General features: G+C 47.9%; 1 protein-coding gene across 1 annotated transcript in view; it reads left to right on the forward strand.

The window, feature by feature from the left end:
- WDR11 (WD repeat domain 11) overlaps positions 1–17,331 on the forward strand; it is a 66,007-nt gene extending 48,676 nt beyond the window's left edge. Inside the window, exons 21-29 of the mRNA XM_075612060.1 lie at positions 3,281–3,343; positions 4,185–4,250; positions 4,494–4,641; positions 8,606–8,701; positions 9,188–9,353; positions 10,042–10,139; positions 10,549–10,694; positions 11,229–11,308; positions 13,473–17,331. Coding sequence (XP_075468175.1) covers positions 3,281–3,343; positions 4,185–4,250; positions 4,494–4,641; positions 8,606–8,701; positions 9,188–9,353; positions 10,042–10,139; positions 10,549–10,694; positions 11,229–11,308; positions 13,473–13,633 — 1,024 coding nt within the window. The 3' untranslated portion in view covers positions 13,634–17,331. The remainder of the gene's footprint in view (positions 1–3,280; positions 3,344–4,184; positions 4,251–4,493; positions 4,642–8,605; positions 8,702–9,187; positions 9,354–10,041; positions 10,140–10,548; positions 10,695–11,228; positions 11,309–13,472) is intronic.
- The last annotated feature ends 5,561 nt before the right edge of the window (positions 17,332–22,892 follow it).

Genomic DNA, 22,892 nt, shown 5'->3' on the forward strand with positions numbered 1-22,892 from the left:
GCGTTAGTAATCATGTTACCCTGCTCCCCTGTGCTCAGCGCTAGTAATAATGTTACCCTGCTCTCCTGTGCCCAGAGCTAGTAATGGTGTTACCCTGCTCTCCTGTGCCCAGAGCTAGTAATGGTGTTACCCTGCTCTCCTGTGCTCAGCGCTAGTAATGATGTTACCCTGCTCTCCTGTGCTCAGCGTTAGTAATAATGTTACCCTGCTCTCATGTGCCCAGAGCTAGTAATGGTGTTACCCTGCTCCCCTGTGCTCAGCGCTAGTAATGATGTTACCCTGCTCTCCTGTGCTCAGCGTTAGTAATAATGTTACCCTGCTCTCATGTGCCCAGAGCTAGTAATGGTGTTACCCTGCTCTCCTGTGCCCAGAGCTAGTAATGGTGTTACCCTGCTCTCCTGTGCCCAGAGCTAGTAATGATGTTACCCTGCTCTCCTGTGCTCAGAGCTAGTAATGATGTTACCCTGCTCTCCTGTGCTCAGAGCTAGTAATGGTGTTACCCTGCTCTCCTGTGCTCAGCGTTAGTAATAATGTTACCCTGCTCTCATGTGCCCAGAGCTAGTAATCATGTTACCTGCTCTCCTGTGCTCAGCGCTAGTAATGATGTTACCCTGCTCTCCTGTGCTCAGCGCTAGTAATGATGTTACCCTGCTCTCCTGTGCTCAGAGCTAGTAATCATGTTACCTGCTCTCCTGTGCTCAGAGCTAGTAATGATGTTACCCTGCTCTCCTGTGCTCAGAGCTAGTAATGATGTTACCCTGCTCTCCTGTGCTCAGCGCTAGTAATGATGTTACCCTGCTCTCCTGTGCCCAGAGCTAGTAATGGTGTTACCCTGCTCCCCTGTGCTCAGCGCTAGTAATAATGTTACCCTGCTCTCCTGTGCCCAGAGCTAGTAATGATGTTACCCTGCTCTCCTGTGCCCAGAGCTAGTAATAATGTTACCCTGCTCTCCTGTGCTCAGTGCTAGTAATGGTGTTACCCTGCTCTCCTGTGCCCAGAGCTAGTAATGGTGTTACCCTGCTCTCCTGTGCCCAGAGCTAGTAATGATGTTACCCTGCTCTCCTGTGCTCAGCGCTAGTAATGATGTTACCTGCTCCCCTGTGCTCAGCGCTAGTAATGATGTTACCCTGCTCTCCTGTGCTCAGCGCTAGTAATGATGTTACCCTGCTCTCCTGTGCTCAGCACTAGTAATAATGTTACCCTGCTCCCCTGTGCTCAGCGCTAGTAATGGTGTTACCCTGCTCCCCTGTGCTCAGCGCTAGTAATGATGTTACCCTGCTCTCCTGTGCTCAGCGTTAGTAATAATGTTACCCTGCTCTCATGTGCCCAGAGCTAGTAATGGTGTTACCCTGCTCTCCTGTGCCCAGAGCTAGTAATGGTGTTACCCTGCTCTCCTGTGCCCAGAGCTAGTAATGATGTTACCCTGCTCTCCTGTGCTCAGAGCTAGTAATGATGTTACCCTGCTCTCCTGTGCTCAGAGCTAGTAATGGTGTTACCCTGCTCTCCTGTGCTCAGCGTTAGTAATGATGTTACCCTGCTCCCCTGTGCTCAGCGCTAGTAATCATGTTACCTGCTCTCCTGTGCTCAGCGCTAGTAATGATGTTACCCTGCTCTCCTGTGCTCAGCGCTAGTAATGATGTTACCCTGCTCTCCTGTGCTCAGAGCTAGTAATCATGTTACCTGCTCTCCTGTGCTCAGAGCTAGTAATGATGTTACCCTGCTCTCCTGTGCTCAGAGCTAGTAATGATGTTACCCTGCTCTCCTGTGCTCAGCGCTAGTAATGATGTTACCCTGCTCTCCTGTGCCCAGAGCTAGTAATGGTGTTACCCTGCTCCCCTGTGCTCAGCGCTAGTAATAATGTTACCCTGCTCTCCTGTGCCCAGAGCTAGTAATGATGTTACCCTGCTCTCCTGTGCCCAGAGCTAGTAATAATGTTACCCTGCTCTCCTGTGCTCAGTGCTAGTAATGGTGTTACCCTGCTCTCCTGTGCCCAGAGCTAGTAATGGTGTTACCCTGCTCTCCTGTGCCCAGAGCTAGTAATGATGTTACCCTGCTCTCCTGTGCTCAGCGCTAGTAATGATGTTACCTGCTCCCCTGTGCTCAGCGCTAGTAATGATGTTACCCTGCTCTCCTGTGCTCAGCGCTAGTAATGATGTTACCCTGCTCTCCTGTGCTCAGCACTAGTAATAATGTTACCCTGCTCCCCTGTGCTCAGCGCTAGTAATGGTGTTACCCTGCTCTCCTGTGCTCAGAGCTAGTAATGATGTTACCCTGCTCTCCTGTGCTCAGCGCTAGTAATGATGTTACCCTGCTCCCCTGTGCTCAGCGCTAGTAATAATGTTACCCTGCTCTCCTGTGCTCAGCACTAGTAATGATGTTACCCTGCTCCCCTGTGCTCAGCGCTAGTAATGGTGTTACCCTGCTCCCCTGTGCTCAGAGCTAGTAATCATGTTACCCTGCTCTCATGTGCCCAGAGCTAGTAATAATGTTACCCTGCTCTCCTGTGCTCAGCGTTAGTAATCATGTTACCCTGCTCCCCTGTGCTCAGAGCTAGTAATGGTGTTACCCTGCTCTCCTGTGCTCAGCGCTAGTAATGATGTTACCCTGCTCTCCTGTGCTCAGAGCTAGTAATGATGTTACCCTGCTCTCCTGTGCTCAGCGCTAGTAATGGTGTTACCCTGCTCTCCTGTGCTCAGCGTTAGTAATGATGTTACCCTGCTCTCCTGTGCTCAGAGCTAGTAATCATGTTACCCTGCTCCCCTGTGCTCAGAGCTAGTAATGGTGTTACCCTGCTCTCCTGTGCTCAGCGCTAGTAATGATGTTACCCTGCTCCCCTGTGCTCAGCGCTAGTAATGATGTTACCCTGCTCTCCTGTGCTCAGCGCTAGTAATCATGTTACCCTGCTCTCCTTTGCTCAGCGCTAGTAATCATGTTACCCTGCTCTCCTTTGCTCAGCGCTAGTAATCATGTTACCCTGCTCTCCTGTGCTCAGAGCTAGTAATCATGTTACCCTGCTCTCCTCATGTGCTCAGCACAATAGAGGTTGTATTAAGACTCCCGCTCAGTGGTAATGTCTGTCTTTGAAGTGGGTGATTCTGGTTGGAATGCCAGTGTCAGCTCTCCTTGTGACCTTGGGCCATTCCCTTTAATCTCCCTGTGCCTCTGGCATCAGAATAACACTGCACGCTGTACCGGGAGCTGTGCCTGCAAAGTGCTCTGTACCTGCGCTGCGCGTTGCTGAGCTGCCACTTGACCTGACACTGTGTGTGTTTACTTACAGTGATTATCCAGAGCACGAGGACACAAAGAACCTCATCCAGCAGCAGATCAATTCCCTGTCTAAGTGAGTCTGAGGCGCCCGTAGGTAAAGCTGTTACCAGATAGCGAACAGTCTCAATTTGGCGCCACCTAGTGCTTGATCTCGGCACTTCATTGTGCTGCGGTTTCTAACTTTTTTTCTCTCTCTGGGCCCCCCCTAATCACCGTGCTATGTTGTTGGGGCACCCCTACAACAGGTCAGTCGGTGACAGAAGGCACCGCAAAGAGACAGATACAGAAAACACACACAACAGGACAGAACAATTACACACAGGACAGACACACACAGGCTCACCTCTCCTGTCCATGCTGTTTGGCCACACCCCCAGGCTCCTGACAGGCTGCTCCTGGATAAGGCAGCCAATCGGGATGGAGGTAACTGCCCAGCCCCCAATCTTTCCCCTATCTCTCTGTTCTGGGAGATGGGGGAAATCCCAGGGCCCCTTTCGATCGGGGCTGCGGAACCCCAGGACGGGGCTGCGGAACCCCAGGACGGGGCTGCGGAACCCCAGGACAGGGCTGCGGAACCCCGGGACAGGGCTGCGGAACCCCGGTTGGGAAACACTGGACTGAGGAATGGGGACACGCATACATTGTAGGTTTAAAGGCATTCCCATGTACGGTAGTGGGGGGGAGAATAGCAAGAGGATGCAGAGAATAGAAGTCTGGTCGGATGCACATGGAAGGACATACACTAGACATGTAATATGTGGGTGAACTGTCATTTATTTCAATTTGTGCTCAATAGTTTTTACACTGTTTTCGCCCCTGTGTGCTGCAGAATCCCCATGGTCAGCCTCACCAGTGCAAAGTACTCATCCTCTCTCATCCTCTCTCATACTCTCTTCTCCACCTTGTCTTTGCAGTGATGTGAAGGGCCTCTTGCTGGACCCAGAGTTCACGCTCCTGCAGAGGTGCATGCTCGTTGCCAGGTAAGTGAAGCCTCGTCCTCTGTGTGGGCTGTTAGAGAAATGGTCATTATTATTATTAGCATTATCGTTTAATTATAACACGCCAACATACTCCGTAGCACTGTACAATAAGGTTGGAGGCCTGGACTTGGCCCCTCCTGCCCTAAGGCACATGTTCTTGCTGTAGTTGGTGGACGGGATGACATGTAGACAGCAGACAGATTCATCAGCACTCGTCAAACCTTGTATTCCTCCCTTCCCCAGGCTGTACGGGGACGAGTCTGAGCTGCACTTCTGGACTGTAGCTTCTCACTACCTGGAAAGCTTCTCTCACAAGGAGTCTCACAAAGGCACAATCGCAAATGCCTTGGACATTTGTTACGACCTGCTGTGCGAGAATACTTACTTCCAGGTAACACTGCTTGGGAATACGTTACTCACACTCAGCCCCATCTCCATATATACACAGCCGCAGCTGGTCCATTCTCTCTCCAGTTTCTACACACCACTTTATTCACTGCTCTGAACTGCCTCCTATCACTGCACATATCTATCCATCATCTATCCATCATCTGCCTATCTACAAACTTGAAGGGGAAGGGGAGGGGGGAAGGGACCCTCGCTACTGCTAAGTGGAAGTACCTGTTATAGCCAAGTCCCTAGAAGAAGGGGGAAGAGGGGGCAGGGGAAGGGGAAGAGGTACTGGAGACTACAGGAGACAGAGGGGGAACAGATACCGTTAGATCAGACCCCAACATCAGCTATGGCAGACATTAACGATGACACCGATCAGGGCCTTATTATCAATTTATCTGACCGTCAACTAACCATACATCACCTAAAGGTGCTTCAAAAGGGCTTGTCCTTTTCACCTACTTCTAAAATGGACATCTTCGAGTGGGTAAAAGATCTAAACTTGTTCGCAAGGAAGTTACTTCTGCACAAAATGTTTAAAAGGAGGGACTTGGCTATAACTATGAATTTAGGTATAGACCCCCTTAATGAAGTTGATACTGAAAATCTCAGACTACTCACAGATTTAGCGGCAGAATCAGAGAGAACAGAGGGGGAGGGACCCTTCACTTCTCTCAAACCCAAATCCAAGTTCGTGCCACCGTTAGATGCCAACTCCAACATAGCGGTATTTGTAGACCTTGTTACTCAAGAAAAAGAAAACCTCAGGCACACTCCTGGCAATACTAAACATAACCTCACGCCAATGGAAGTCTCAGCCCTAGTAGAGCTTGAACAGGACAAGGATATTGGCATAAAACCCTCTGATAAAGGGTAACATTGTCATCCTCAATAGCAAAGATTATGCGAGTGAAAATGTAAGGCTCCTTGCTGACAGAAAGTGCTATGAAGTACTTTCTAATGATCCTATACCAGAATATCAGAAGGAGCTCTTCAACATTCTATCTGAAGCCCTACAGGCAAATCTAATCTCACAAAGAGAAATGGATTTCATCTTTGTCAAACAACCTAGGGTTGCGACTTTCTATTCCCTACCCAAAATACATAATAAAAGAACCCCCCCCCCCCCCGGGCGACCAATAGTGTCAGGCATAGACAATCTTACCGAACATGCCAGTAACTATGTAGATCTTATCCTTAGACCATTCGTCACAGCCCTCCCATCCTATCTTAGGGACACCAAGGATATCCTCAACAAACTAGACCACATCACAGTCTCGGAGGATACCATCCTGGTTTCACTTGATGTGGAAGGACTTTATACATCTATACCCCATCAAAAGGGAATAGAGGCTACGTCCTATTTCCTCAAAACCAGGGGATCCTCACACAAAGCACACAATGCTTTTGTGTTACAGCTATTATCCTTTGTGCTCACCAAGAACTACTTCCTTTTTGATAAGAAACTTTACCACCAGACCCAGGGCACAGCCATGGGGACTAAATGTGCCCCGTCGTATGCCAACCTGTACCTGGGCTGGTGGGAGGCTGAAGTAGTTTTTGGTGAGGGTAATGAGATGTTCATGGACCACATAGAACTTTGGTATAGATTGCTTTGGAGAGGACCTCTTGATCTCCTCAAGACATTCATCGGTGGATTAAGTAAAAATACCAACAACCTTAAACTTACCTATGAGGTAGGTCCTAACACTAATACCTTCCTCGATCTCTCCATCCAAATAGAACCTACAGGTAGTATCCGTACCACTATCTTTCGCAAAAGTACAGCTACAAATAGCCTCTTACGGGCAAATAGACATCACCCACCTAATCTGATAAGAGGCATCCCCGTAGGACAGTTCCTGAGACTTAAAAGGAACTGTTCCAATGATTGGGGATTTTGAGGAGCAGGCCATCAAAATGAAGAGTAGGTTCCTGGCCAGGGGATATAGCAATAACACCACTCGCAGGGCTTATAAAAGAGCGAGAAACACACCTAGGGTTGATCTACTTAAAGATAGAACTGACATTGAGCAGAAGAACACTATTAGGTTCATCGGTACCTACAATCAGGACTGGGATCGTGCCAAGAATGCTTTCCAAAAGCACTGGCACATCCTAAGGGCAGATGCAGATCTGAAAGAAATCCTTAAACCATACCCCGAAATGACTAGCCGGAGGTCTAGAAACCTCTGTGATAGTCTGGTGAAGAGCCATTTTGTGGCCAGTGTTAGCCAAACGTGGCTCCCCATTAAACCACATGGCAGCTTCAGCTGTCATAACTGTAAGGCATTCCAGGTTATAAAGAACACCAAAACATTTAAGAACTGGGATGACACACGTACCTTTACCATAAGAAAGTTTATTAATTGCAGGACACCTGGGGTTATATACATGGCAGAGTGTATATGCAGCAAAAAATACATTGGCAAAACCAAGCACCCATTCAGAATCAGAGTACTGGAACATCTGGGCAGTATCAGAAATGGCTTGGATACCCCCGTGGCGAGACACGTAAACGAACATCACCAAGGGGATATGCTGGCACTTACCTTCAAGGGGATTGACCAGCTAAGTATGGGCATCAGGAAGGGCAACTGGGACCAGGCACTATTAAGAATGGAATCACGCTGGATATACACTCTCAGCACCCTGGCCCCACGGGGGTTAAACGAGGGGTTTGTATTTAGCCCCTTCATTTAACTGACCCACCAAGTTGCCCCCACCTTTCTGCCTTTTTCACCGTCCTATTGGGCAAATTTCCCCATTGTTTACCACTTTACAAATGTACGCCAACACTTCTCTCCCGTCATTAGCAAGGACTTATGTTGGCACGCCCCCTATGCATGCATACACTCTCAGCATGCTAATTAGGGAACGCGTCACGACCAATCAGAGGATTGCTTACCTCATAAATACTGGGGCCATGACCACTGCTCCTATCCAGCCTTGACAAAGCAAGTACAAGCGAAACGTACGTCGGCGATTGATGACGTCATCACGTCATAGGGGCGGGACATGTGCTCGCGATCAGAGCACTTCCATCCCCAGTAGCTCCCCACATGGGCTGCGCTATTCTAGCACCATGCACAAAGGTTTTTAAATAGCAAACGTACCCATGGCTGATATATTTGAGCACCCTGCATGCAGCTGAAGGTGCCCAGCCCCCTCCTAAGAGGTATGTTTGCTATTAAAGGACGAACATATTCCATGATCCATATTCGTGGAAGTTCCATGTAAACAGGCACTACTTGTGCACTGTTATAGCAGCTACTGACTCTGTTTCCTATACTGCATGCATACATGACACTCTACGATCCATACCTATGGATCTCACATGTAAACAGGCACTACTTGTGCACTGTTATAGCAGCTACTGATACTCCTACGATTTATCTAGTCTTGTGACACCTGGCATACGCAGGTGCTCACTGTGACTACTTACCACAGAGCGCATCTGTCCACACCCTTACTGAGGGTACTTACTATATCACTCACCACATAACTGTGGTGGGGACATTAGTACTACTCTAGCTATCTTGGGCAGTTGTGTATGCTACCATTACTGTTCCAAGGAGTACAGACAGTATAGCGACCACTATCTAGTATTCATTCGTCCTATTTTAATTCGCTGTATACTGGCTCATAAGAGTACTTCACTTGACCCACAGCGTTCCCCCCAATATTTTATCATTCTGAGTTACGACTCAAAAAAAGTCCCTGCTCTAGGGACTTACATGTTGATTAGTATACATGGTATCAAAGGCCCGATTTCCACCCTGCAGGTGGCTGCATGAATGATCTGATGTATATTTAGATTGGAGAGCACGGAATAAAAGTACAGTGTTATTAGTATTGTTTTCGCTCACTGATTTTGTTCTTAACAAGGTGGTGTGTGTGTGTGTGTGTGCGTGTGTGTGTGTCCGTGTCCGTGTCCTAAGGCTGCTTCTCTCTACTGACAGAAATTCCAGCTGGACAGAGTTTGTCTGCAGGAGGTGAAACGTTCCAGCTACGAACAGACCAGGAAATGCGCTGACCAGCTTCTGCTCCTGGGGCAGGTGAGTCCAAGTCTCTGCTGTTACCATTTCAGACACATCAGTGCTGGCATGACAGAGGAAATCACAGGCGTATGAGCCCATACCATGTTGTTGTTCATACTAATATGTTTTCTGATGGGAAGTTGTAACATACGTGTCTAGTTTCAGGTCTGTGCTTGTGTGTCACATGTCACATGTCACTGGTCTCTTGGCACACTATAGAAGGCTGCTGTGCTTTGGTGGGGGCTGCCCAGGTTTGCACCGCTCTGATTGCAGATTCTGGGAAGAAGACAGCACCCCAGTGGTCTTGGCCAAAAATGTTTGTCATACAAGGATCAACGTTTCCGTCCGACTTGTACACCACTGAAGGTTTTTTTACCAAGACCACTGGAGCGCCATTTTCTTCCCAGAATCTGCTATACCCCAACTCGCCGGGGCTGTCTGAGCACCCGGGGCAGCTCTGCACTGTGTGAGTGCACTTACCTTCTCCTTCCTCTCTGATTGCAGACAGACCGAGCAGTGCAGCTGTTACTTGAAACCAGCGCTGACAACCCGCAGTATTATTGTGACTCCCTGAAGGCCTGTCTGGTGACCACTGTCACCTCCTCCGGGCCCTCCCAGAGCACCATCAAACTGGTGGCAACCAACATGATAGCCAATGGAAAGCTGGCAGGTAATGTGCATCTGAGTCAATACTGATGAGAGATGAATTAGCTGGAAGATGGAGCTACTTTCAGAAGCTTTACAACGCTCACCATTGCAATTCTCACTGCACTGGTACCGCAGTTGGGTAACTATGGATATATAATGGTACAAGGTGGGTGTGGGTGTGTGTGTGTGTGTGTGTGTGTATATATAAGAACAAGCAGTATGTATTTATATAATGACATAAGAACATGTATGGTATGGGAATATATTTTCCTTCAGCCAGGGGGATATTCGCTAAAGTTTCCCAGCTGGAAACTGGCCCAAGACCAGTATGGAAGATCTATATCTAAGAAACACCTTCCAGAGTTTTCAGTGGGGTTTCTTTTCTTTGATAGATAAGGTGCTGTTTGTTTGTCCCGGTCTTGAACCCAGGACACTTTAGCGAAAAGACCCCTGAGAATCAGCGGTAATTGGGTCTCGGCTGATATCCCCCCATTCTCTAAAGTGTGCACTCTGTATTATTTGTGTACTGACAGATAATACAATGTTAAAAATGGTTAGAAAATGTGTTACAAATGTGGGTGTTTGCTCTTTCTGGCAGTTATATAGCAGCTTGTGCTACGTGTGACTGGGGCTTTCAGTGACCTTGAGTTTGCCCTCCAGTAATTCACCTCCTCTCTGTTCCCGGGACTCCTGCTGTTCTCTCCTCACAGAGGGCGTGCAGCTGCTGTGCTTGATAGACAAGGCTGCCGACGCCTGCCGCTACCTACAAACATATAACGAGTGGAACCACGCAGCCTGGCTGGCAAAGGTAAACGGAAGGGCTAACAATCCAGCCCTCACATCTGGGTCTCTGAGATTCCCCCATTCATATTTGGTGAGAAGCAACATATAGTGCGATGCGGTACAGTACAGCAGGGGTGCGCATACTTTCTGCACTGCGCCCCCCTGCCTGCTCTCCCCCAGTGTGTTGTTCCCCCCCCCACCCAACCTTTAATCTGGCATCACATGACGCCGTGGGGTCATGACATCACGTCACCCCGTTGCCATGGTGATGCGTCGCCCGAAGCCGGCGGAATTCAGGTAAGCGAGTTACGGAGGCCTCGTGCTGATGAGCGCGGGGTCTCAGTAACCGCCGCGCCCGCCAGTTTGCGCTCCCCTGCAGTACAGGACACGCAAGAAAATCTGCTGACTCATTAACCCTTCTCTCTCTGGGTCAGGTGCGGTTGAACCCGGAGGAGTGTGCCGAGGTCATGAAGCGTTGGGTGGACCATCTCTGCTCCCAGCAAATCAATCAGAAATACAAGGCCGTCCTTGTCCTCCTCTCTCTTGGTTGCTTTCGCAGGGTGACCGAAATGCTGCACAGGTGAGACCTGGTGATTTCCATGTCGCGCTCCTGACCCCGTGTGGCATCTTTCTGTATTGCACATGTATTAAAGACTTGCAGATAGTGAACACTCTTAAGAACCGAGCGTAATCTTGCTCATAGCTGTTAATTTTTAATGAGACTTTTCATATGTGTTAGATCTCAAAAACTCATGTGTAATCTATAACGATCTCTCATGTTGGTATAAAGTGTGTGTGTGTGTATCTATCTAGATCTATCTATATTGTGGCCACAGCTGTACTCAGCGCTTTACAAGAGAGATAATACAGTACAATACAGGATGATTGTATAATAAGTGCAACAAACTAGATCAGATAGTAGGAAAGGAAATCCCTGCCGCGGAGAGCTTACAATCTAAGCTTTCCGTGCTTTCTGTCAAAGAAGGCGTTCCCAGGCACCACTGTTTGTATTCAACCTGCAGAGTTCTTTCCCTGTTTTAACCCTTTATGCATTGTGCATTTCCTCAGTGAGTCCGCCCTTCATACCCGAGCCCCTCTTCCCTTTATTTTTCAGCATGAGATGTTTTGACCGTGCTGCCTTGTTCCTGGAAGCCTGCTTGCAATGCCGCACACTCGAACTCAGCGACGAGACTAATATCCTTTGCTTTCCATAGAAACAGCATTTGATAGCCGATCAGAACCACTTGGTCCATCTAGTCTGCCCATTTTCTACCTGCTGACCCTATTTGAGCCTTAACTTTAGGGTAGCTTTGGGTCTACCCCAAAAATTGTAAACATAATTTACTGCATTGACCTTTTACCACCTCTGGGAGGGTATACCATGAATCTACTACCCTTTCCAATGAGTATTTCCGCTGGGCCTGCCACCCTCCAGCTTCTGAGCACCGCCTCTTATTCTAGCTCTTCTCTGTCTCTGGAATATGCTTCCCTCTGCACTTTGCTGCACGTGTTTATCAGAATGACTCTGAACATAGAGACCCGGAAACTGCATTGACTACTTATCCCGTAATTTCACGCACCAAGATTACTGGGGGAGGGGGGTATTAGGCTCCATTATCTCCTAGGAGAAAGCACTTTACGTAGTGCATAGGGATATGTTGTAATATTATACAGATCAACATATTGATTTTAAGGGAATTATTATAATCAAGAAAAGTCAAGAAGCCTCAGTGCTGCATCCAATATGACAAATTATATAGTTTAATACAGCTCGACCCCGTTATAACGCGGTGCTTGGGGTACGAAGAATCTCATCGCGTTAGATGACCCTCTCACCTCGGCGCCCCCCCCCCCCCCTCCTTACCTTGGCTCTGACGGGTGGTGTCATGTTGCCATGGCGAAGCGTCAAATAAAGCCGTCTGAACCACGGTAAGGAGAAGTTACAGAGGCTTTCGCCACTTCCCCGGCGTTTAATTGAAATGCCTTCGGGAAGCGCAGGGGCCTCTGTAACCCCCGCGCCCCCCGCACAGAATTGTATGCGAATGATTTCTGTGATCTTGCATGCGAATGATTTCTGTGATCTTGCATGCGAATGATTTCTGTGATCTTGCATGCGAATGATTTCTGTGATCTTGCATGCGAATGATTTCTGTGATCTTGCATGCGAATGATTTCTGTGATCTTGCATGCGAATGATTTCTGTGATCTTGCATGCGAGTGATTTCTGTGATCTTGCATGCGAATGATTTCTGTGATCTTGCATGCGAATGATTTCTGTGATCTTGCATGCGAGTGATTTCTGTGATCTTGCATGCGAATGATTTCTGTGATCTTGCATGCGAATGATTTCTGTGATCTTGCATGCGAATGATTTCTGTGATCTTGCATGCGAGTGATTTCTGTGATCTTGCATGCGAGTGATTTCTGTGATCTTGCATGCGAGTGATTTCTGTGATCTTGCATGCGAGTGATTTCTGTGATCTTGCATGCGAATGATTTCTGTGATCTTGCATGCGAGTGATTTCTGTGATCTTGCATGCGAGTGATTTCTGTGATCTTGCATGCGAATGATTTCTGTGATCTTGCATGCGAGTGATTTCTGTGATCTTGCATGCGAGTGATTTCTGTGATCTTGCATGCGAGTGATTTCTGTGATCTTGCATGCGAGTGATTTCTGTGATCTTGCATGCGAATGATTTCTGTGATCTTGCATGCGAATGATTTCTGTGATCCTGCATGCGAATGATTTCTGTGAACTTGCATGCGAATTATTTCTGTGATCTTGCATGCGAATGATTTCTGTGATCTTGCATGCACCCAGCGAACTTAAACTGTCCAAACAAAGAACTGGGAGCCACGCTTGGGTCGCGTTCTAAGCGGATGCGCATTGTAACGGATCGCGTTATAACGGGGTTGAGCTGTACTTACCGGTCTTCCCATAAGTTTGGCCCATTTAGTCACATTCTTTGGCCAAAGTATTTTTAACCATGTAACCATGTAACCATGTCAAGGTCCTTTTTACATGTCCTTTTGTTGTATACATTAGGTCACAATCCTTTTGACCCAAATCTATCTGGTCGGTTTGGGTTCTGAGCTGGCGGGGGTTGTGTGTGGATTATAATATTCTCTTAATGCTCAAAAAGGCCACAGTATCTTCAGCATTACAGGACCAGGCGCTGATCTGAAAGCTCAGTGGGTTTCTGGTCGAGGGTATATTTGGGTTCCATGTATCGCGGCTCCGGATAATGCATAGCATGTCAGTGGGATTTGGTTTTGATTAATATCTCGCCTTTCTTTTGTATCAGAGAGGCAGATGCGCCTACTTCCTACATTTCTAGTCTCCTTAACCTCTCCTTACGTAAGCTGACCTCCGCGGTGTTTACAGACTACGCTCGCAGCCTCCGCTCCTTGGGATTCTTGCAGGGAACTGTGCGATTTGCCCAGAAGGCAGGAGACACCGGCACAGATTTGCTGATGGAGCTTCAGAGTTCCAGACAGGGGAAGGCGGAAGAGAAATGAGAGGAAGCGCAGCCTCCCTCTCCACAGAAATAAAGCTCTTGTGGCAGGGGATGTATGGAGAGAGGATGGGTACCAGCAGCACAGAGTAGGAGAATGTTGTTGTTGGTTTTATCAGGGTACAGTGCCCTAGATCTGATAACCCAGCAGCACCAAAAGGGTCGTCCTACCTATGCTCCTGAAGCAGTAAGGGCTGGAGCCACTCATGATATTTAAATCCGCGTTGAGACTTCTCCCCATGACGCCCACATTCTCATCAGTACTGATATTCTAGCCCCTGCTTCTTACCAAGGGTTGGAGAAGCAACTGCTGAATAAAGCAGACCCAGCACTAGCAACAATCTAACTGTCCCATCAATCAATATGATGATGCATGAACCGAGGCGTCCGCCTGCAGGGCTACTGCATGTTCTGTGACGTTCTTCCCGGTCACTCAAAATGCAATCCAACTGCCGGACCTCACCAGGTACCTATATAAGCGTTTCAGTCTGGACACTTCTATCCTTCGGGAGCGGAGTTCAAAGGAAAAAAAAATCTAATTGCTTTAAATAGGTAAAAAAAAAAAAAAAAAACTTTAATCGATGATGATGAAACCTAATTCTGGTTGGGATTTGGGGATTTTTTTGCTCTGGTTTTGCAGTGATGAGACTTAAAAAAAAAAAAAAAAAAAACTACCCCCAAAGTGTCATGCATCAGTTTTATTCCTATATCTGCTTTGGGGCACAACTTCATTTAAAGATGCAGTTCCCCCAAAATAGATTTACTGTTGATGTACCTGGGTATGGTTCTGGATATAAACGGGGTATTTCCAAGTATAGGCGCCCTCAGTGGGGGAAAGCCGATTGTCATGACATTGAGCTGACTGGTGCTACAGTATGCGCCATTTTGAATTCCCAGTATACCAAAGTTGCTACATTTTTAGTGGGGAAGATTCCAGTTATGAACCATTAGTTCTTCTCCAGGGATCCTACAGTTTAAAAAGATTAAAAAAACAACAATAAATTCCCCCTAGTGGAGCAACGGCTGCTTTAAGGGGTGGATGTTGAATGGTAACCAAACTCCTCTAGTGACACGTTACCGTACCAGCCCCATGGCGACTGCTTTTGCCAGCTACAGCCCTCGGTGTGTCTGCACCAGGGTGGCCAACTCCAGTCCTCAAGGGCTAGACGCAGGTCAGGTGTTCAGGATATCCCTGCTTCAGCCCAGGTGGCTTAGTCTTTGACTGAGCCACCTGTGCTGAAGCAGGGATATGCTGACCTGTTGGTAGCTTTTGAGGAACTGGAGTTGGCCACAATGTTCTAAACCAGCGGTGCGCAAACTGGGGGGGGGCGCGGCTCACTTACCTGGCTTCCATGGCCGCTCGTCTCATGACAACGTGGTGTCATTCGACGCCCGTTGCCATGGAGACGTGGCGTCAAATGATGCTGTGGGTCACGTGACGTCACATGGCCCCGAGGCGTCACTTGATGCCGCGGGGAAGGGGGATGCATTGTAGGAACTTTGCACACCCCTGTTCTAGGCCGCTCCATCCAGTGACCCGTTTGTTATAAAGTCACCTTGTTGCAATGTTCTATAACAATTGGGTTGTGCATGACAGGCACACGTCTTGTTTACGAGCAGTTCTTGCCTCCCGTGTTTTGCTGGTCGAGCAGGAATAGGGATGTTTTCTCGACTGGCAGCTGTCAAACCTCTCTACGGGGATTCCCTCCCTGATAACGTTTTCACCGGACACGTCATGCATGTGCAATCAGATCTCGTTTACGTGTGAATAATGTGTGCAGGTCCGCTTCTTAGCCTGAATTCTCTCACAAGTGTAGCGTCCTGCAGCTGCTAATCCAACAGAGGTCAGATCCTTCCTGTTCCGGACTCCTCCTTACAGCTGGCTGCCAGACCTGTGCAAGTGACGGTAGATGTGCCACGACTTGTTTAGTTTATTAGCACATACAGGTTTGTGCGTGGGCGATATGATGCTTGCGTCCCCTTCGGGATCATGGAGAGTTTCTGCTCCTTAAGACGTAGAATCCAGAGGAGCATCATTAATCATTGTTTAGCGGGCATCTGTTCCTGGCCTTAAACTCCACTTCCACCTTCATCAATAGCACCACCCCTTTTATTACTGAAACTGCACTTCTAGCATCTTTTATTTGACCCTATTAACATTACAATCTGTTACATTTCCATTGATTGGTGGAAACGCAACTTTTTGCTGCCTAGTGGCATAACATGAAACCCATGCTGCAAATTCCTGGAAGCCCCAGTCTTGAATATATTAATGAGATGGGAGAGCCTCAAACATCACCCAAATAATACAATTTGTATTTTTTTAAAGCAGTGATATGCAAAAGTACTTCTGCTGAACGAAAATAATTTGGACCGTTTAGAAGCACAAAAGGTGATCTAATCAGTTTGTATGCTGATTAATAATAATAATAATTAAAGAATGTTCTATATGAGCTCTCTGCAACATTAAAACCGCTTTAAAAGAAATGTTTTTCCAGCGCATAATCCGCAGATGCAACTGATTGAGGAGAAATTCCTGATGCAAACGATGGCGAGCGATTGAAGCAGCCACTCAGTGTGGGGAATGGTATTATTTATTATTATCATTTATTTAGAACGTGCCAACATAGGCTGGAGCGCAGTACAATAGGGTAGGAGGACGAAAAAACAATAAGTAACAAACCTACATTGTTACAGGAGATAAGGAGGGCCCTGCCCCAAGGAGCTTGCAATCTATAAGGAAGGGTATGTGGAAACAGAGGCTACAATGCTGTGTATCGTTGCTCTTATCCAGTGATTTCCCAGGGCGTCGGGTACTTGCTGTTTTTAGGCTGTCGGCAGCTCGGCTGGAATAGCCCGAGATCGTTCTAATGAGACTCCTAAGTTAGAGTTTGATTGATTTGGACGAGCTGAGAAAGCTCGGGCAGCTGCGACCCCGGCCGCTTTAGCAAGAAGCAGACTTGCAGCGGAGAGGTTAATTTTTACAATAAACCGCTTTCAAAAGTGAAATACTGTAGCATGATTGGTAAGGAGTAGTGGTGCGCAGTAACGCAGTAACGCAGTAACGCTCCGTAACCACGCACTGGGACACGGCCCCATAGAAGGAGAGGCTGTATGTAAAAACCCAATAACCACTTTGTATGATTTCCCCACCATACAGCAGCAGCCTGTCCCGTCCCCTCCGTTCCTAGAGGTTGTGCGGAGGCGTGATGGATAGGGCGCAGGTCAGCACACGACAGGTTTGGGTAAACACCCCAAAGCTCCAGCTTAAGGAGGAGGAGAATTTGGGAGAGGGCGGCATACTCTTCCCCCTTTTTTATAAACAGGAAAGTGGATGAGTGACGCGTGTTTTTCCCAACTGTAGCCAACTCCAGTCCTCAAGACCAACCAACGGGTCAGGTTTTCAGAATATCATTGCTTAAGCACAGGTGGCTCAATCAGTGACTTAGTCGAAGACTGCAACGCCTGTGCTGAAGCAGGGATACCCTGAAAACCTTACCTGTTGGTTGCTCTTGAGAACTGGAGTTGCCCACCCCTGCACTAGCCGCTCTTTGGCATTCCGGGTATACATAATGGATGGGTTCTGGAACAGCGGTCTTACTCTGAGAGTTCTCATTCTGCCTCTGTGTATTTTGTTTTGTGTCCTGTAAGAAATCAGCCAAGGAACTCTGATATGTAAATAAAATGTCAAATGCTAATGAACTGTGACTTCTTTTTTTCTTCTGTCTGACGCACCATGCTCCGGTTGATCTTGCATGTCTGTTGGAGATCAATTTATGGATAATCCCATTAGATTTAGTTGTAGAGGAGATATTGCATTTTGGCCATCTTGCCCTTAACAGCTTAAATAAAATACCTACTTTACAATACTTTCATTCAATCATCATTTCTGGGTGGTGTCACCTTCTTCACGGCTTCAGTCAGTTTGCTCTGTAATATCTTTTCCTGCTGGAGGATAATCTACTTATTGACAGGTTATAGAACATCCTTGTACTATGAGGAAGTCTGAGAGTTCAGCTCTATAAGAATGCGTATTAACAACACGCATTAAGGAAAACGCAATAGTAGTGAAGTACAAAAGGCTTCAGAACTAGTATTTTTTAATAGAAACGTTTAGGGGGGGACGAGGGAAGAGTGGGTATATGCGCTCACAAGCCTAAAAAGGCCATCTTCTGTATAAGATCCAACGCAATTCGCGGCAGCATCTGCCTTCAAGGGATACCATGTGGGGCAATTGGTGACTACAGACGCAGCGGCCATAATTTTACGAAATCACGCGGTTTATACCTCGGAATACCCATGTGATGGCGCGGGATTACTTCCAACCTTAAGACGCGAGTGCATAAAATGGCATTTTAGTGTTCTGGCTTTTAAACACCTGAAATTGACACGTTAGCACAGTACTGTACACATTACAATTCATTCATTTCATTGCATATAATTGCACACAATCCATAAAATTGAAACAAAGCAACCGCGATAAACACGCGTGCCTGGGGCGATTGGGCACGTTCATGCCGCGTGGAGTACAGCAGCGCACACGAAAACGGCGCCGTGATGCCTTAAAATAACGTCTGCTGCATCTGTATATCGTCCTGGTCACCATAGCAACAGCCTAGCCAGTTACAAATGGCTCCATAATGTAAATAAATCGCTAAAATGCGCACACAAAAAATACGCACAAATGTATGTAAACTTAAACTGTATAAAATGTGTATAAAAACATTTTATATAAAAAAAATTACATGTGCTTTCTATAGAAGTATATATTTATATTTTGGTGCGGGGAAAAAATCAGAATAAAATTGTAAGTCAAGATAACCAATAAAGATTGTGAGATTATGAAAGCGCTGTATAATCTAATTACATTTAGGAAGTGTCCACGTGTTGGTCCATCACAACCTTCAAGGAATCTCCGATATATTCCCCCGAATTGAAACAGTGACTTTAACTTTGATCTCCCCAAGACCCAAAGCAAAAGCAGTAACAGTTACGCTCCAGATGTAAAGATTTGCCGTAGTGCAGGATCTGACTGTTAGGCTGCGTCCATGCTTGGCGTGTGCATGTACAAAACGCCGTTCCTTAATGAGAACGTCCATAGAACGCGCGACAGCGCGGCCGATTTTGAGCGCAACAAAATAATTAGCATTTGTCGTGCGACGGCCGGGTCACGTGAACAGTTCAGCCAATGAGGGCGAGCCGTTCACGTGATGTCATGACCACGCCTCCCCGTCGCCTCTCATCCCGAGGCCTCGGACCGCCTGTGCAGCAGGCGTATGCGCCACTGTGTCCGAGGCCTCGGACCGCCTGTGCAGCAGGCGTATGCGCCACTGTGTCCGCGGCCTCGGACATGATCTTGCCTAAATTGGCACTGTGGGCATTTTTGATGCCTGTTATGATCTAAGAGATGAAAGATGTTAATAGATTGCAGTCTATATTCACAAAATTATTGAAAATGTAAAGAATCCGTGATGATGATGCCATACATTTAAAAATAAATAAAGCTGTGTGAAGATATTGTGTTTTCACAGAAGTTCAATGATGAGACTGTAATAATAACTGTCATATATAGAGCTTTTCTCCCAATGGGACACAAAGCGCGTCACAATTACAGCACAGCGCGTGGTACGCCGCACATAGGATTGTTACAGGCACAGTCCCTGCTCAGAGGAGCTTACAATCTGTGATTTTGTTGCCTGAGGCACAGGGAGACAAAGTGACTTGCCCAAGGTCACAAGGAGCTGACGCCGGGATTTGAACCAGGCTCCCCTGCTTCACGCTCAGTGTCATTGGTATCAGACTCTGTCGTTACAGTTGGGGAGAAGGAGCGGCTTGAGTATGTTAGAAGATCACAGCCATGAGTGGACCGAATGAGTCTTCGGGGAATATCGACGGAAAGTGAGTGTCCGGAGCTGGGAATGCAAATCCTATCCTTTAACCATTTCTCATCTGTTTTCCAAAACAAGGATTATCTAGTGATCTGTTCTGCACTATTTCCTGCTGTCATCCACCAAATAATCCCCTCATAAACAAAATGGCCTGTATTTGACGAATAAACTTTCACCCAATTTTCTCAGAAGCAACTTTGTATCCAAATTGCAACGTCATCCGCAAAGCTGAAAGTGGGGAAAGTTCCCAAGAAAGAGAACATGTGAAAGCCAAAGGCGCTGTCCACTGGGAAAACATAGTCCTCTTGGTCCCATAGTTCAAACACGTGTAGACACGGAGAATGATGTCAGATAAGTGCTATTTGGCCCATTCATGCTGCCATTTTTCCTGTGTACTTCCAATGGGTGAAAGGTCCACCCGCAGTGTCGCTGTAGTGTGTTTTGGGTCCCTCTGGCAGTGAAGCGGTTAAACTTAGCCTGAAAAGCGACATACATGCTTATCTTGCTTCTCCAAAAATACTGGACACAATGGTGAAGGGTGCAAAGCGCTCGAGAAGAGTCGTGGAGGGGGTCTTGGGAATATGAAATTGTGCAACTTGGAGTAAAATGTAGAAAAAATGACGTAATGGTCAGATTACTTATTAATAACATACGTGCAGTCACAAAGGCCCATGGTGAGCAATACTGGTGTAAAAACGCACTATAATATAATTGAAACAACTGGGTTCCAATGCAAAAATATTAGACTTGCTCAGCAGTGCTGAGGTGCAGCCCTTTGTTTCCTCTCTCCCACAAACTCCAAGATTGTTTCACCCCCCTCATCCTCGTTCTCTGTACCCCCCCCACTTCATTCTATCTCACCCTCCCTCATTCTCATCCTCTCTCACCCCCCCTCATTCCTTCTCACCCCCACTCAACCTCTCACCCTCTTCCTCTCACCCCCTTCCTCTTTTACCCCCTTCATCCTCACACCCCTCATCCCCAGACCCCCCTTCATCCTCTCTCGCACACCCTTATCCTCATACCCCCCCTCATCCTCTCACACACTCCCCTCATCCTATCACCCCCCCCACTCATCCTCTCATACACCCCTCATCCTCTTACACCATCCCCTCATCCTCTCACACACACCCTTATGCTCTTACACCCCTCTAGCTCATTCTCACCCCCCCTCATCCTCACCCCCCCCTCCTCACCCCCTCACCCTCTCACACACCTGTAGCCGGGCTTCCTTCTTACCTCCGGTGCGGGAGGGGGAGTTGACGGACTACCGGGGTGATCGGAACTACTGGAGCTCCATGACGCGAGTGTGGGGGTGGCCATTTTTTTGTGCAAGACACTACATGGCGCATGCGCAGATAGCTAGGAGGGCAGCGGCCATCTTGGGAGGCTCTGCACGGGACTACAGGTCCCAGGATCCTCCAGGGGAGGAAAGACCACATGGGCAGTTACAGTCAATAGAGCTGAAGAAGCAGGATATGTGTTTGGCGCGAACGGAGCCAGTGCGCCAGTCGGAAGGAGGAGTGTCCAGGAAGCAGTGCTTCCCTGGACTAGGCCTAGATTTGCCCCTTAGGCCCCAGCTAGGCCCTAAGTCCCCTCGGCTAAGTATTGTAGGGAAAGCCCCAGATAGGGATGCTCCCCTTAGTATTGCTGCAGTAACAGTGTTGAGATACCGTTGACCGGACGGCCACGCGGTGCCTGCGGGCCCAGGCTCGGGGCACTATAGAAATTATGGGAGACACTCCTGCTGGAGCTCCCCTACAAGGCGGATCATCACCGTAAGGCGAGAGGGGATTTTGCAGGCCCCTTGTAGTGGGACCAGACTGATCCTCTAATTCAGAGGCCCTCGCACGCTTCCCGAATACATTTAAATGAATGCCGGGGGAGCTGCAGGGCCTCTGTAAACTTCTACTTACCTTGTTTCAGACACTCCTCGTCACGCGTCGTCATGGCAACGCGGCATCAAATGACGCCGTGGGGTCGTGACGTCGCGTTGCCGTGGCAATGTGACTTCATGACGCCAGGACATCTGAAGCAAGGTAAGCAGGGGGAACGCGAGGAGAGGGGGGACAGACAGCAGGGGGCGCAGGGAAAAAAAGATTGCTCTCCCCTGCTCTAGTTCATCAGCTGCACCTGGGTACAGGAGTGCCCAGGAAGGTATATATAAGTGCACCAACAGTCCCCAGGGGTAGTACTACCTCACAATTGGATGGGACTGACATTGGGAAGGACACCAGGGCTATTGGTGCCAGCGCACCCTCAGGACGGTGTGGCATTGGGCTATACTGTGGGTATTGCACTGGGATACTGTTATTGTGTTGTGTGTACAGTAAATACTTGTTATATACCTGCGTGTGTATTCATTTCTGTGATAGTTCCTGTGAAGGGGTTATCCCGCCAACGCTGGGATCCCTCACAGGTGGAGGCACTGCACTAGGGAGAAAGAGATCACCCCAGGCTCCCAGTGACGGAGGCTCAGGCCTCCTGTGAGCCCGCGTAGTTTCTCTTAGGCATAGGGAAAGAAGTCTACACACCCTTATCCTCTTACACACCCCTTTATCCTTTCACGCCCCTCTTCATCCTCTCACACCACCCTCATCCTCTCACACCACCTCAAGAAAGGTAATACCGGTATAAACACACACACACACCCAGAGAGGTAATGCCGGTATACACACACACACACACACACACACACACACACACACACACACACACACACACACACGTAATACCGGTATACACACACACACCCAGAGAGGTAATACCGGTATACACACACACACACACACAGAGGTAATACCGGTATACACACACACACACCCAGAGAGGTAACACTGGTATACACATACACGCCCAGAGAGGTAACACTGGTATACACATACACACCCAGAGATTTCATACCGCTATACACATACACGCCCAGAGAGGTAATACCGCTATACACATACACGCCCAGAGAGGTAATACCGCTATACACATACACGCCCAGAGAGGTAATACCGCTATACACATACACGCCCAGAGAGGTAACACTGGTATACACACACACCCACACCCAGAGAGGTAATACCGGTATACACATACACGCCCAGAGAGGTAATACTGGTATACACATACACGCCCAGAGAGGTAATATTGGTATACACATACACGCCCAGAGGGGTAATACCGGTATACACATACACGCCCAGAGGGGTAATACCGGTATACACATACACACCCAGAGAGGTTATACCGCTATACACATACACGCCCAGAGAGGTAACACCAGTATACACATACACGCCCACAGAGGTAATACTGGTATACACATACACGCCCAGAGATTTCATACCGCTATACACATACACGCCCAGAGAGGTAACACTGGTA

This window comes from Ascaphus truei, chromosome 8, assembly GCF_040206685.1.
Source record: "Ascaphus truei isolate aAscTru1 chromosome 8, aAscTru1.hap1, whole genome shotgun sequence".
NCBI classification, from domain to species: Eukaryota; Metazoa; Chordata; class Amphibia; order Anura; family Ascaphidae; genus Ascaphus; species Ascaphus truei.